Genomic DNA, 15,348 nt, shown 5'->3' with positions numbered 1-15,348 from the left:
CGTCCCTAGCAACCGTTAGCGCGGGCGTCTCCTCGCGGGTTCCCTGGGTCCCCGCCCACAGGCGCCGGCGGTTGGCCTCTGGGACCTGTCGATCGGCGCCGTCGCTCTGCCATTGGCTGGTGGCGCTAGAGGCGCGCATTGGCGCCCTCCCGGCGCGTTGAGAGCTCGGCCGGTGACTGGGCGATCTCAGGTGAGCCACCCGCGTGGGAGCACCGCCCCGCGCCCCACGATGTCCCACTGCCTTCCCCGCGCCGCCCGGTCGGTGGCGGCCCGCTTGCCGCCCTGTGGCTGTTCGCGCCTGGCCGGTCCCGCCCCTCAGTGCCGCTCAGGGTCTCGGCCTGGGCCTGGTCCCACCCGGCGCTCGGTCCTTGCCCGCAGAGGGACTGTGCGCGCCTGTCCCACCCCTGGAAGGGGCCAGGAGGAGGCTCGCGGAGCTTGACACCCAGGAGCCCCTCAGTGGACGTGTGTGCGGAGAGCCGTGAGCTGTAGCACCTCATCCATGCTGCCCGACGTCCCCACTGCACACCTGGGCTTTCTCTTCAACCTCCTCGCAAGCGTTTCTTTCCCTCGACAAGGACTGTGGCCTTGCGGTGCGGTCTTATGCTTTCTGTCCCGTTACCTTCTACACTTGGCAAAGTAAACCTATGTCGATTCTGTGTCTCACTTTCTCTTGCGGGTTCCCCTCTGTGTCTTCCTGCTGTTGCTTTCAGGTCAGTTCAGTCGCCCAGTCGTGTCCGACTCTTCGCGCCCCCATGAATCGCAGCACGCCAGGCCTCCCTGTCCCTCACAAACTCCCGGAGTTCACTCAGACTCACGTCCATCGAGTCAGTGATGCCATCCAGCCATCTCATCCTCTGTCGTCCCCTTCTCCTCCTGCCCCCAATCCCTCCCAGCATCAGAGTCTTTTCCAATGAGTCAACTCTTCACGTGAGGTGACCAGAGTACTGGAGCTTCAGCTTTAGCATCATTCCTTCCAAAGAAATCCCAGGGCTGATCGCCTTCAGAATGGACTGGTTGGATCTCCTTGCAGTCCAGGGGACTCTCAAGAGTCTTCTCCAACACCACAGTTCAAAAGCATCAATTCTTTGGTGCTCAGCTTTCTTCACAGTCCAACTCCCACATCCATACCTGACCACAGGAAAAACCATAGCCTTGACTAGACGGACCTTTGTTGGCAAAGTAATGTCTCTGCTTCTGAATATGCTATCCAGGTTGGTCATAACTTTCCTTCCAAGGAATAAGCGTCTTTTAATTTCATGGCTGCAGTCACCATCTGCAGTGATTTTGGAGCCCAAAGAATAAAGTCTGACACTGTTTCCACTGTTTCCCCATCTATTTCCCATGAGGTGATGGGACCGGATGCCATGACCTTCGTTTTCTGAATGTTGAGCTTTAAGCCAACTTTTTCACTCTCCACTTTCACTTTCATCAAAAGGCTTCTTAGTTCCTCTTCACTTTCTCCATAAGGGTGGTGTCATCTGCATATCTGAGGTTATTGATATGTCTCCTGCAATCTTGATTCCAGCTTGTGTTTCTTCCAGTCCAGCGTTTCTCATGATGTACTCTGCATATAAATTAAATAAGCAGGGTGACAATATACAGCCTTGATGTTCTCCTTTTCCTATTTGGAACCAGTCTGTTGTTCCATGTCCAGTTCTAAATGTTGCTTCCTGACCTGCATACAGATTTCTTAAGAGGCAGGTCAGGTGGTCTGGTATTCCCATCTCTTGAAGAATTTTCCACAGTTTATTGCTTTAAGACATGATTTCTTGCATGAATGACTGTGACTCTCCCCTTCCCCCTGTTGGTCAGGTTACTTCAAAGCAGGCTTTGAAAGTCAGTCTTTGGGATAAGAGCCATACTGCCTGCGGCAACAGGAGGCCCTGGGAGTTAGCCCAGTTTCTCCAGACCCGTCTTGATGGGTGGACCCCTCCCCAGGGGCCCTGTGGGACTCATTGCAGCTCTGCCTGAAAGGCTTCCTCACTCTGCTTTGCTGGCTAAACTCTGCTGGTGCCTCCTCCTGGACGCCTGTGCTGGCTTCTCAGATCTGAGAGGCGCCCTTGGCTCACACACTCCATCACAGCAGCATCGCCCTGGATACACTGGAGGGGGCCTGGACGCAAGAAACAGTCTCAGGATATACCCCACACCTGACGTCGAGAGGAAGGCAGGTGTTAGGGTAAGGTCTCCTGTGGCTCAAAATGACATCTTGTCATTTTCAGCTCTGCCCGCCAGCCTGTTAGCCTCATGCTCTACTGCTCTGCTTGTACAGCAGTGGTGGGAGCAATTGGAACCAACTGTCTCCTAGCGTTTGTTCTCCTGGGAGAAAGCCAGTTGCTTCCAGACGTTCACCTGTAAGAGCAAGGAGTACTTTTCCAGAAGCTCCCTGCAAACCTCTCCTTCTGTTTGATTGGGGGTGGGGAGCGTCACTCACACCTTCTGGAATCAAGACCAGCACCAGGAGCAGGGTTACTCTGAGGCACCATCAGATGCTGTCTGCGTCCAGCTTCCCGTGGCTTCTGCTCAGAGGGGATGCAAAACAGAACAATCATACACCGCCTCCCACCCCCCCCCCACCCCCCCCACCCCCCGCCCTTAAAAACCACCCCACCTATTCCAAAAACCTTGGCCTGGATTTGCAGGCATTTCTGATTAGAGTTTGAGTCAAACTTGAACAGGTGAGAAAGGAAGTGATCTAAGGACATGTGAAGCTGGGCTCTGTGCCCTCAGGGGCCACCCTGGGGCTGTGGCCCCGATGTACTTGTGAGGCTGAGCTGGCTCCACAGACTGCTCAGGACAGAAGGTGTGAACGGAGAAGGGGTGATTTTTTCTGAGGCCACTTCTTGGTTTATCAACTTTTGACACTTTTTACTTTCTCAGTTCAGTTCAGTTCAGTCACTCAGTCGCGTCCGACTCTTTGCGACCCCATGAATCGCAGCACGCCAGGCCTCCCTGTCCATCACCAACTCCCGAAGCTTACTCAAACCCACGTCCATTGACTCGGTGATGCCATCCAACATCTCATCCTCTGTCGTCCCCTTGTCCTCCTGCCCCCAATCCCTCCCAGCATCAGGGTCTTTTCAGTGAGTCAGCTCTTCCATCAGGAAGTAAAACACAAAACATCCTATGCCCTCTCCCCTCCCTTCATTTCCATCTCTCCTCTCCCCGGTTTTCCTCATTTTTACAAAGTAAGCTTTTATAACATTTACAACGTACGCTGAAGAGTTTTATTTACTTATTTATTTATTTACTGTCTTTTACAAAGTAAAGCTCTATAACATTTACAGTGTCTGAAGTCATAATCAAGTCTGCTAGGCTTTGTCTATATTCCGGTTGTAGAAGCGGAAAACTAAAACATGACCATGTCATTGCCAGTTATTGTAGGAATAATTACAACACTGAGATGCCGAAAGAAGGACCTCTCAACCTGTGACATTTAAATGTTGCCCCTTGCAGGACAGCAACACCTTCTAACAGTTAATTACTTCGCTTCTTTCTTGCTTCCTGTTCATTATTTGGTTCATGGTCAGCTGTTACTGGTTAGGATCCCATGAGCTATGTAAACATGCACACGTAAAATATCTCAGTTTTTCAGTGTACCCTAGTTGATTGATTCGCAATATCAGTCACAAATCAAAACACTACAGTGGACACGTTTAAGCCCACCACCCAAATTAGGATGTGGAAGACCCTGTGCCCTCGTTCCCCCTCTCCTTGCAGCTCAGAGGACCCTCAGAAGACACCTCGGCCTGATGTTCGGGTTTGTCATGTAAGTGTGTATCTCTAAACTGCGTGGATGAGGGGATGTTACACAGACGGAATCCTACTGACGATAGTCTTCTGTAACTTGGTTTTTTTCACATATGTTACTAAGATTTGGAGAAGGCAATGGCACCCCACTCCAGTACTCTTGCCTGGCAAATCCCATGGACAGAGGAGCCTAGTGGGCTGCAGTCCGTGGGGTCGCTAAGAGTCAGACACAACTGAAGTGACTTCACTTTCACTTTTCACTTTCATGCATTGGAGAAGGAAATGGCAAACCACTCCAGTGTTCTTGCCTGGAGAATCCCAGGGATGGCGGAGCCTGGTGGGCTGCCGTCTTTGGGGTCGCACAGAGTTGGACACGACTGAAGTGACTTAGCAGCAGCAACTGACTGAAGCGACTTAGCAGCAGCAACTAAGATTTATCCGTGTGTGTATAGAATTTATTTTCACTCTATAATTCATAGCACAAATGTACCAGGATTTTAAGTCTGTTTTCTAATTGAGGAATGCTTAGGTTTTTATTTTGTTCTTTGGCCATTACGAACCATACTGCCCTGAACATTCTTGAGTGTGACTTGCTACCCGTGTGCAGATTTCTATAGGATGTAAATCTTAACGGTGGAAAGTACTGTCAGAAAAGGTGAACATTGGATTTTTTTCTAAAGAGATTATATTAATTTGTTAGTGTTCCCATTGATTCACATCTTTATTAACATTTGGTATTAGAGTTTTTAGAACTCTTAATTTTTGCTGACTTCAGTTCAGTAGCTCAGTTGTGTCTGACTCTTTGCGACCCCATGGACTGCAGCACACCAGGCCTCCCTGTCCATCACCAACTCCTGGAGCTTACTCAAACTCATGTCCATCGAGTCAGTGATGCCATCCAACCATCTCATCCTCTGTCGTCCCCTTCTCCTGCCTTCAATCTTTCCCAGCATCAGGGTCTTTTCCAGTGAGTCAGTTCTTTGCATCAGGTGGCCAAAGTATTGGAGTTTCAGCTTCAGCATCAGTGCTTCCAATGAATTCAGGTCTGATTTCCTTTAGGATGGACTGGTTGGATCTCCTTGCAGTCCAGGGGACTCTCAAGAGTCTTCTCCAACTCTACAGTCCAAAAGCATCACTTCTTCAGCACTCAGCTTTCTTTACAGTCCAACTCTGACATCCATATGTGACCACTGGGAAAACCATAGCCTTGACTAGACGGGCCTTTGTTGGCAAAGTAGTGTCACTGCTTTTCACTATGCTATCTAGGTTGGTCATAGCTTTCCTTCCAAGGAGTAAGCGTCTTTTAATTTCATGGCTACAGTCACCATCTGCAGTGATTTTGGAGCCCAAAAAATAGTCTGTCACTGTTTCCATTGTCTCACTATCTGTTTGCCATGAAGTGATGGGACCAGATGCCATGATCTTAGTTTTCTGAATGTTGAGTTTTAAGCCAACTCTTTCACTCTCCTCTTTCACTTTCATCAAGAGGCTCTTTAGTTCTTCTTTGCTTTCTGCCATAAGGGTGGTGTCATCTGCATATCTGAGGTTATTGATACTTCTCCCGGCAATCTTGATTCCAGCTTGTGCTTCATCCAGTCCAGCATTTCTCATGATGTACTCTGCATATAAGTTAAATAATCAGGGTGACAATATACAGCCTTGATGTACTCCTTCCCCAATTTTGAAACAGTCTGTTGTTCCATGTCGAGTTCTAACTGTTGCTTCCTGACCTGCATACAGATTTCTCAGAAGGCAGGTCAGGTGGTCTGGTATTCCCATCCCTTGAAGAATTTTCCACAGTTTGTTATGATCTACACAGTCAAAGGCTTTGTCAGAGTCAATAAAGCAGATGTTTTTCTGGAACTCTCTCACTTTTTTGATGATCCAGTGGATGTTGGCAATTTGATCTCTGGTTCCTCTGCCTCTTCTAAATTTGGCTTGAACCTTTAGAAGTTCACGGTTCACATACTGCTGAAGCCTGGCTTGGAGGATTTTGAGCATTCCTCTACTAGCGTGTGAGATGAGTGCAATTGTGCGGTAGTTTGAGCATTCTTTGGCATTGTCTTTCTTTGGGATTGGAATGAAAGCTGACCTTTTCCAGTCCTGTGGCCACTGCTGAGTTTTCTATATTTGCTGATTTAGTAGGTGTAAAGTAGTCACGGTTATGCAAATGTCATGATTAAGCTTATTGTCATAGGTTTACAGGATATTCTCCTGTGAAATTTTTTTTCCTGTCTTTTGCCTATTTTTTTTTCTTATTCCTCTTTTACAGGTGAAGTATAGTTGACTTGCAACATTGGTTTCGGGTGTACAGCGTATGGGTTTGACGTTTATGTACATTAGGGAGCCATCTCCGCAGTGAGTCTGGTCGCCACCTGTCACCTCTCAACACCGTTGCTGTGTTGCCGTGTGCTTCCGGGACCTAGAGGTCTGCCCCTTTGTGCCGTTGCTTTCTCCAGTGAATCCTCTGCTCTGCCTCTCTGCTCTTGCTGCGACCTCTCTAACTTGAATGTTGCCGTGCTTGATGTTGTCCCGGCTGTCCCTGAGGCTGTTCTCATTTTCCTCGATTCTGGTTTATTCTTCCTGTCCAGCTTGGGCGGTTCTGCTACTCAGCCTTCCAGGTCTTTGGTCTGTTCCTCTATCATCTGATCTGCTTGATTCCTCCCAGTGCATTTCTTCGTCTGTTGTACTCTCCAGATCTGATTGGTTCTTTTACATATTTTTCACTCTTAGTAGATGTTCTCACTGTGTCCATCCCTTTGCCCTCCTGAATCCTGTGAGCATCTTTATGGTCATGATCTTGAACCCTTGGGCTTCCCTGGTGGCTTAGATGGTAAAGAATCTGCCTGTAATGCAGGAGAGCCAGGTTCAATATTCGGATCAGGAAGATCCCCTGGAGAAGGGAATGGCAACCCGCTCCAGTATTCTTACCTGGAGAATTCCATGCACAGAGGAGTCTGGGGCTACATTCCCTGGGGTCACAAAGAGTTGGACACGACTGAGTGACTAACACTTTGGACTCTTTTATCAGGTGGATTGTGTGTGTGTTTGGTTACTCGTGCCTAACTCTTTGCGACCCCATGGACTGTACTCCACTAGTCTCCTCTGTCCATGGGATTCTCCAGGCAGGAATAGTGGAGCAGGTTGCCATTTCCTCCTCCAGGGGATCCTCCTGATCCAGGGATTGAACCCAGGTGTCCTGTGTTTGCAGGTGGATTCTTTACCACTGAGCCACCTGGGTGGATTATTCATCTTTGTTTTGTTAAGTTCTTTCTCTGAGGTTTTCCATTGTTCTTTCATTTGGAACATATTCTTCCATCGCTTCATCTTGCTAACCTTTATTTCTTCATACTAGGTAGGTTGGTTATGTCTCCCAGCCTCGGAGAAGTGGCCTTGTGTGAACAGTGTCCTGTGGGGTCCTGTGGGGCCCGACAGCACGCCCTGCCCTGGCAGCAGGACCTGAGGCTTCAGGGCTCCTTCCTGTGTGGGTGGCATGCAGCTTTCTGTCGTGCTGGGGCCGGCTGCTGTGGGTCTGCTGGTGTGTAGGACTGGACCCAGCCCAGCTGCCTGGGAGGCCTTGCCTCGTGGCGTTGTTGTGGGCACACTGGTGGGCTGGGCAGAACCCCTGGTGCTACTAGGGTAGAGGGGGGGGGGTTCCAGGATTATGCCCATGAGCCCTGGTGTCAGCCCTGGGATCGAGATCACAGACATGATTGCAGCCAGCATCCCAGTCCCCAGGGGAAGCCCCACTGCCGCCTGCTTCTCTGGGAGCCTCTCTGGGACCCACGCATGGTCCGGCCCAGGCCCCTCTGGGACCATGTCCTCTGTGCTGGAGTTCAGAGTGTGTGAGAGTCTGTGCACAGCCTCTGAGAGCACAGTCTCTGTTTCCTGTAACCCTGGCTGCCAGCTCTTGGTTCTGCACACCCAGACAGTAATGCAGAAGTGGGGTTCAGGCTTCAGGGGCACAGTGCCCTGGCCCTGGAGGACCCTGGCTGGGCCCCCCGCCCGTGGGTCTGTACTGCAGCTTCCTTCCTGGCTCCTTCCTGCTCCGCTCGGGATCCCCCTCTTCCCTTCTGTCTTTCCCACCCCTTCCTCTTTGTTCCGACGGTCCTCGCATCATAGGTTCTGACCCCAGACGGCTGTTTGGGACTGAGCTGAAGAATGAGCTAGCTAAGCTGCCTTTGTCCTTGCCTGGCAGACGCTGGTCAGTTTCCTTGGTGTTTCGGTGGACAGCGGTCCCGCTGGCTCTCTAGCTCCTCATGGAGCATGGGGGTTCGACGGCCTCCACGGAGGACCACCCGGGCCCGGGCCGGAGGCCCTCCCTGCCAGTGCCCCCAGAGGGCCCCGCCGCGCCTTCCGCCTCGGAGCCCGGCAGGTCCGGGTCCTCAGCCCACAGACACTCGAGCAGGAGGACCGGGCTGTCGAAGCTCTGCCAGAGCCGTATTGCACTGTCGGGTAAGCAGCCTCTCTGCCGGCCGGGCGGTGCCTGTGCAGGATGGGGCCACGCGGGCCTCCTGGCTTGGTGACTCTGCTCTGACGGGAAGTGGGGAAGGCCTGCTGTGACTCTGGAGCAGACGAGACACTCTCCTCATCCAGGCGGGGCTGGGATCGGCCTGAGGGCCCAGATCCAGCCAGGGGAGAGCGCTGCTCTGCCGGGGCAGCTCCTTGTGGGAGGGTCCCCCTGGGGGCAGCAGGTGGGAGTTGGCTGGAGCTGGAGGAGCGGGCTGGGGGGAGGGAGGTGCAAAAAGCAGAGGAGGACCTGGAGGGGCTGGGTGAGAACGTCCCGCTTGCCGGAGTGGACTTTCTGGAATGATGGTGAACGACCCTGCGGCCGGGGGCCCTGGAGGACAGTGGGACAGCGGGGAGCTCAGCGTTCATGCTGCTGTGTGGGGGTCTTGGCGGACCCGGGGGGCGCTGGATGCCCGTCCAAGTGCTAGTCAACGCTGTAGTCCCGTTGTCCTCGGGCCCCCTGCGTGAGCTCGAGGCGGGGCCGGGTGGGGTCTCACGCGTCCCTTCGCTTTCCAGAGGAGAGGTGGAGCTCCTACTGCCTGTCGTCACTGGCCGCCCAAAACATCTGCAGGAGCAAGTTGCACTGCTCGGCCACGCCCGGGCAGGCGGACCTCACGGGGTCCCTGGGCAGCATGTCCTGCTGCTCCCTGCTGCGGGGCTTGTGCCCAGGGTGGTCCATGCCTCTGCTCCCGGCCCCTGTGTGCAACCCCAACAAGGCCGTGTTCACCGTGGATGCCAAGACCACAGAGGTGCGTGCTTCGGGGTGTGACCCAGCCGCGCGCTTGGGGTCTCTGGCCTCAGCTTATGGCCACAGAGGGCGCCCGGTGCGTCAGTACAGTTAGGAGAAAGGCCGCAGCTGCCTCTGCAGTGGCGAGAGCGATGACTTTGGAGACCTCAGTATGAATCTGTCTGGACAGATCGAGTCCTCCCATTGATGCAGACTCGAGAGGGGGTGGTGCATCATGTAATCTCATTTGCCGAGCGTGGAGAGCCAGGATTTAAAGCAAATGCGTTTGCAGGATGCGTGTTTGTGTGCACAGAGCTGAGGCTTTCAGGTGGGTGGGCGTGGGGCTGGCCGGCAGCTCCGCGCCCGTCTTGCTGGGGGAAGCCGGCCTGGCTGCGGTCTCCGTACCGCCTGCTGCACTGCGGGCAGCGCTTTCTGTTTCTCTGGGATGGCGCAGCCGGGGTGGCTCTGCTGAGAGTGCCGATGGCGGGGCGGGGAGCGAGGCCTGTGCCGCCTTCCCTCGGCTGTTCCAGGGGGCGGAGGAGCTGCTGGTGACACGGGGCCCTCCTCTCTCTGACCGCAGATCCTGGTGGCCAACGACAGGGCCTGCCGGCTCCTGGGCCACAGCAGCCATGACCTGATCGGCCAGAAGCTCACGCAGTTCTTCCTGAAGCCGGACCCCGACGTGGTGCAGGCCCTCAGCGAGGAGCACGTGGAGGCTGACGGGCACGCCGCCGTCGCGTTTGGCACCGTGGTGAGTGCGGGCCTCTGGGCTGCCGGCGCTCACAGTCGGCCATCTCGCCGTCGGCCCTGGCGTAGGGGGCGGCTGGGAAGGGGGTGGGCGTGGGGGAGGCCACGTCAGTGGAGACGCTGCGCCTTCCTGGTGCTCCTTGAGGAGGAGCGCACTGGCAAGCCTGCAGGGCCCAGGCCAGGCTCCGGGGAGCTACAGTTCTGTCGTCTCCCGCTCTGTCTCCATGCCCCCTGTCTGGTGGTGTTGGGGGCTGGCATGGCTGCAAGGGCTCCCTGGAGCTCTAGGCTCTCCCGTGTGTGTATCCAGACGGGACGTTGACAGGCTGCGTGTTAACCTGCGTGTTAAATGCTGAGCCCTGAGACTCAGGCCCTGAAACAAGTTAGATAGGACCACGTACACCCAGAAAATCACCCGCGCACGGGACGAGCGCCGAGAAGGAAATGTAAAGACTCAGCATGTGGGGGTGTCTTTTCTTTGAGAAGCCTAGCCGCCACATTGCCCTCGCTTTATTACCGTGAAGTGGGGTATGAGAACACGTGCTCTTCTGATGGGCCACTCACTCAGAGGCCGTATGGCCAGGCGTCGGAGGCCTTGTTTGTGCTTTGCTTAATTTCTGTCCGGGAGGCGGGTGAGCAGCGGGCAGGCGTGCCCGCGGGCCAGGCTTGGCCGCTCTGAGCCCCTCTGTGCCCCAGGTGGACGTTGTGAGCCGCGGCGGGGAGAGGATCCCGGTCTCCGTGTGGATGAAGAGGGTGAAGCAGGAGCGCAGCCTCTGCTGCGTGGTCGTGCTGGAGCCTGTGGAGCGGGTCTCAGCCTGGGTGGCGTTCCGGAGCGACGTGAGTCACGTTGGGTTCCCAGCTGCGCGTCACTTTACCACTCGGGGCCCCCCCGGCAAGTCAGCATGTGGTGTCCCCCGGGGCCTTCGGGCAGGAAGAGGGCCTGGGGCCTGGAGGGTGAGCCGGCTGCCCTCCTGGTAGCTGCACTTGGGCAGGGCATCTGGCCTCCCTGGCCTCTGTTCCCTCACCTATACACATGGGATACGAGCCTGGCCCCCAGCGGATGGTCTTAACACTTGGATAAAGCCATACATCGCCCCCCTTGGTGGTGCTGGCACGCAGGCCGCACTCAAGGCCGGCGCGGGTGTGCTATAGTTGTGTGTGTGGTCCCTGAGCCTCCAGCGTGAGCCGGGCTTCTGCGGGTTCCTGGGGGAACATGCGTTTGGAAACATCTGGCAGGGGACGGGAGACGGTGTTCTGGGGGTGGCTGCCTTTGCCCCTGCACTTCCAAGGGTGGGGCGGGGGGAGCACCCACAGCCTTGCCTTCAGCTGGAAGGCACGGAGGCTCAGTGAGGTTTAAAGCTGAAGCGCAGGAAGCATGGGTCACGAGGCTTAACACCGGCTTTTCCTCCCAGGGCACCGTGACGTCCTGCGACGGGCTCTTCGCGCACCTGCATGGCTTCGCGTCTGCGGAGGAGGTGGTTGGGCAGCGCATCACAGACCTCATCCCTTCCCTGCAGCTCCCCTCTCCTGGCGAGCACGTCCCCATGGTAGGTCCTCAGGGCAGGACCCGGGCCACTGGCGCTGCCCGGCCAAGGCTGGGCCCTGTGGCCGCTGGAGTCTCTCTGTCCCGTGTCGGTCGAGTTCTTAGACCCAGCTTCATGAGCTGACAGCAGGGGCGTCTGCACTGTGGTTGTGGCCGAGGCTCCGAGCTTCTGCGACGCCCGCCTGGCCACCCCTGCCCCCGGTCCCCTTCCTGGAGCTCCTGTTGGGGCCTCTTTATTGAGAGGTCTGGGGGCTCGTGGAGCAGGAGTGACTGGTGGGCGTCGTCTCCTGCCCAAGTCAGGACTGTGGGTCAGGTGGTGGCGCTCGCTCGGCAGCTCTAGGGGGCAGTGGGGGTTCGGGTGGGGGTGGTTCTCTTCTCGGCTGGACCCCCCAGTTCCCAGGGGCCTGTTTCACAAGTAGCGCATGGCCTTCTCATAGTGATTGCGCTGCCAGGATTCACCGGATTAGCAATCAGCGGCCTGCAGGGTCAGACAGTCAGGGGTGGTCAAGCTGGGGTGAGGTCGGCTCTGCTGCTGCAGGAGATAGACCCTGCCAGGGTGTCGTGGGCTCTCCCTGGCTGTCCTCTGGCTTCTGGCTGAGAGCCGGGCCCTCCAGGGAGGTGGGGTACTGGCTTCAGTCCCTCTAGGTTGATGGAAGCCTCCCCTCCCGCATCATCCTCTCTTTATGCTCCTTGCTCTGTCCTCAGCGGACCTCCTGAAGCCTGACGCTGTGGGGCTCAGCTGGCGCAACCACTGTGGGGACCGTTCGGCAGCCTCTTTTGCTTAACTCTGGTGTGCTGGCGTAAGTCCTTTTGGACATGCCACGTCACTTCAGTCGTGTCCTGCTTTTCGCCACTCTGTGGACTGTAGCCGCCAGGCTCCTCTGTCCATGGGATTCTCCAGGCAGGAATACTGGAGTGGGTTGCCATGCACTCCTCCAGGGGGTCTTCCGACCCAGGGATTGAACCCACGTCTCTTCTGGCTCCTGCATTGGCAGGCAGGTTCCCAGCGCTGCCTGGGAAGCCCTTGCTTAACTCTGAACATAAGCACACTTCTGCCCCACCCCAGGCACACATCCAGAGGAGGTGTGTGTGCCAGGAGGCGTGTGTTTGTGTGTGCCAGGAGGCACGCGCACACGTGTGTGTGTGCGCCAATAGGCATGTGCAGGCACATTCCCAGCAGCTCCGCGCTGGATCCACCTGTCACCTCTGCCGCAAAAGAGGCTGTGCCCCTCTTTCCTCAGGGCTCACTGGGGCCCGGGGTCTTACCAGGGGAAGCCTGGGGTCTTGATTCCACCCCCGGTCAGGGTGCAGGGCTGGTGCAGGGAGCTCCCCCATGTTCGGGCCTCGGGCCCCTGCAGATCTTGCGGGGGAAGCCTTAAAAAGGAGGCAGGCAGCACTGGGAGAGGGGTAGACACAGGCCTGGGGACCGGCTGTCTTGAGAGCAACAAGGAGCTGACCAGGAAAGCCTGTTAGATGCTGCTCTTGTGGGATTTGCTCAGGAGAGCGGACAGGTTCTGAGCATTTAAAGCAGAGAAACACGATGGACGACTTGGCTGTGTGGATGATGGGGACCGTGGAGGCAGAGCAGAGATGGACAGACCACCTGGAGGCCAGCAGTCTGGGGAGCCCCAGCCCCCCACCTGCAGAGGCGGGTGCTGGCGGCCTGGTGGTCCAGGTGGGGAGTGGGCAGGCACTCGCTTCCTGCAGGGTTGGGAGAGGGGCCCGGCTGGTCCTGGCACGTGGCTTGATGGCCCGTGTGCACCGTGTTTGGGCTGTTCTGGAGTGGGGAGCGGCCGTGCTGGCTTGGGTCCCAGCCCAGCCACGGCTCTTGGTCAGGTCTCTGCCATCCCTAGGGTTGGGGGGGGGGGGCGGTGGGGAGATGAGGCAGGAAGAGCAGGATGGAGGGTGGGTGTCCCGGGGGTGCCCGCCGAGCAGCAAAGCGTCACAGCTTGGGCCACTGGAGGTGCCGCGGTGGGCACAGTGGCGTGTCTTTCTTCCAGCACCTCAAGATTCAGAGATCCGTTGGAAGAGCCAGGGATGGCACCACCTTCCCTGTGAGCCTGAAGCTAAAGTCCCAGCCGGGCAGCGAGGAGGCTGCAGATGGCGAGGCGGCCCCTGGCGGGGGCTACTCAGCATCCATCTGGGTGTTCTCCACCATCAGCGGGCTCATCACGCTCCTGCCAGACGGGACCATATACGGCATCAACCACAGCTTTGCCCTCATGCTGTTTGGTTACGGAAAGGCTGAGCTCCTGGGCAAGGTGGGCCGGGAGCTGGGCCTGACCCCCTCAGGCCTGTGCGCCCTGCCTGCTGCTGCAGAGGCTGGCTTCCCTGGGGACTTGGGCCCAGAGAGTGGGGCCTCTGCCTTGGCCCCACGCCCTGCCTGTGCCCGTTTGTCTGGACCTCCGGCAGAGCCCTTGTGTGCCGGGTGCCCCGCAGGAGAGGGAAGGGGCTCTGCCCAGAAGCCTGTCCCGCACGAGGTCTGGCCTGAGTCCCGCAGGAAGGTGTAGCAGCCTGCACGCCCCTCCCACCATCCGGGGGCGGCGGTGGGTCGGCTCGGAGGCGCCGTCTCTGTAACCTCTTTCTTGGGCTGGGCTGGGCTCTGAGGGTAGGCGAGCCTGTCAGGCCACCTGAGGGGCCCTCCCTGGTGGTCTCGGCGGTCCTCCAGGGCTTCTGGGGAGGCGCATGGGCCCCCACTTGGTGGACGGGTGGTTCACACTGGAGGGAGAGGCTGCTGTATGCTGTGTCACTCGGCACCTGAGCAGCCCCTGCCCCTGGCCCCATGCCTGGCTGGCCCGGCTCTTGAGGTGGGTGCTGGCCTGGGCTCCCCATGCCTTCCACTGAGCACCTCGATGCCCATGGGCAGCCATCGCCTCTCGCCACCCTTGCTGGGGCCAGCACTGCACACCAGCCAGCCAGCCAGAACTTTAAGCAGAGCCTCAAAAGAGGTCCTTCCCTGTTTTCTAATAGAAATGCTAGTTTGAATTAAATGAAACAGTTCAATTGAAGTCAGCGACCACATAGTTGGAGTACTTTCTGGACAAGGGCATCCCGCAGGAACGTGGGGACACCGAGTCCTTGCAGGGAGTACATGAACGCAGGCTGCTTAGGGTTTGCTAAGGGAAAGAGGAACTAGTTACGATTTCCATGGTGGGTGTCGGGGGTGCTCGGACCTGCCGAGAGGAGCCTGACCCGGGGCCGTCCCGTACCCCGTCCGGGCCTGCTCGCGTCCTGACCCGGGGCCGTCCCGGACCCCGTCCGGGCTGCTCGCGTCCTGACCCGGGGCCGTCCCGGACCCTGTCCCGGCTTGCTCGCGTCCTGACCCAGGGTCATTCTGGGCCTCGTCCAGGCCTGCTCGCGTCCTCTGCTCTCTGCCCAGCCGGGGCCTCGCCGAGTTCTGAAGCACCCTTTGTTCCCTAGAACATCACCTTCCTGATTCCCGGTTTCTACCACCACATGGACCTTGCCTACGACAGCTCCTTCCCTCTGCGGGACCTGGCCAGCTGCCTGGACGCTGGCAGCCAGAGTGGGCCTGGGGTCAGCATGGGGGACGAGCCTGCGGGCACAGCCCAGGGTGAGGACAGCCCCCTCCTCCTCCCGGGCCACCCTCTGCACGGGAGAGGAGCTGGAGCTGGGGGCGGGCGTGGGCGTGTTGGGGGGGCGGTGGTGGCGTGGGGACCCTGTTCTGTGGACTTGGCGGTCTTCTCTGTCTCTTGTGGGCCTTCCACGTCCCGGGGGATGGGGCGCTTGCGTGGGTCTCATGGCTGTGTTGGCGCAGAGTGCAGGATGGAGGTGCCCAAGTGAGTCACGTGTGCCTGCGCCCGGCGGCACGGCTGGTTGGCAGTCTTGCTGTGCGAGTAAGTGACGCAGCTTCCTGTGAGCAGCTGAAGGCGGGACTGACGTCAGGTCCATCCCTGAGGCAGCAGTCTTGGAGGATTTGTTTAGTTTTGTCTATTCCCAGTGGTTTTTTTTTTTCTAATTTACTTAGTTATTTTTAGCTGTGCAGGGTCTTTGTCGCTGGGCAGGCTTTTCTCTAGCTGTGGAGAGCGGAGGCGCCTCTCTAGTCAAGGTGGAG

The 15,348-nt window shown here is 57.1% G+C and overlaps 1 protein-coding gene across 8 annotated transcripts in view; it reads left to right on the top strand.

Moving 5' to 3' along the window:
* Window positions 1-15,348, top strand: part of PASK (PAS domain containing serine/threonine kinase) — a 35,801-nt gene that overhangs the window by 702 nt on the left and 19,751 nt on the right. For 6 of the 8 annotated variants that reach the window (XM_044945409.2, XM_044945413.2, XM_025289315.3 and 3 more), the window contains exons 1-8: window positions 55-190; window positions 7,949-8,205; window positions 8,776-9,008; window positions 9,567-9,737; window positions 10,427-10,567; window positions 11,143-11,277; window positions 13,274-13,534; window positions 14,694-14,847. In XM_044945409.2, coding sequence (XP_044801344.1) covers window positions 8,010-8,205; window positions 8,776-9,008; window positions 9,567-9,737; window positions 10,427-10,567; window positions 11,143-11,277; window positions 13,274-13,534; window positions 14,694-14,847 — 1,291 coding nt within the window. In that variant the 5' untranslated portion in view covers window positions 55-190; window positions 7,949-8,009. Of the gene's footprint in view, window positions 1-54; window positions 191-6,022; window positions 6,179-7,948; window positions 8,206-8,775; window positions 9,009-9,566; window positions 9,738-10,426; window positions 10,568-11,142; window positions 11,278-13,273; window positions 13,535-14,693; window positions 14,848-15,348 lie in introns of those variants that run through there. The other 2 variants (XM_044945411.2, XM_044945412.2) reach the window with 2 other exon arrangements.

Source organism: Bubalus bubalis, chromosome 6 (genome assembly GCF_019923935.1).
Source record: "Bubalus bubalis isolate 160015118507 breed Murrah chromosome 6, NDDB_SH_1, whole genome shotgun sequence".
Classification (NCBI taxonomy): domain Eukaryota; kingdom Metazoa; phylum Chordata; class Mammalia; order Artiodactyla; family Bovidae; genus Bubalus; species Bubalus bubalis.
This window is presented reverse-complemented; position numbering and strand designations above follow the sequence as displayed.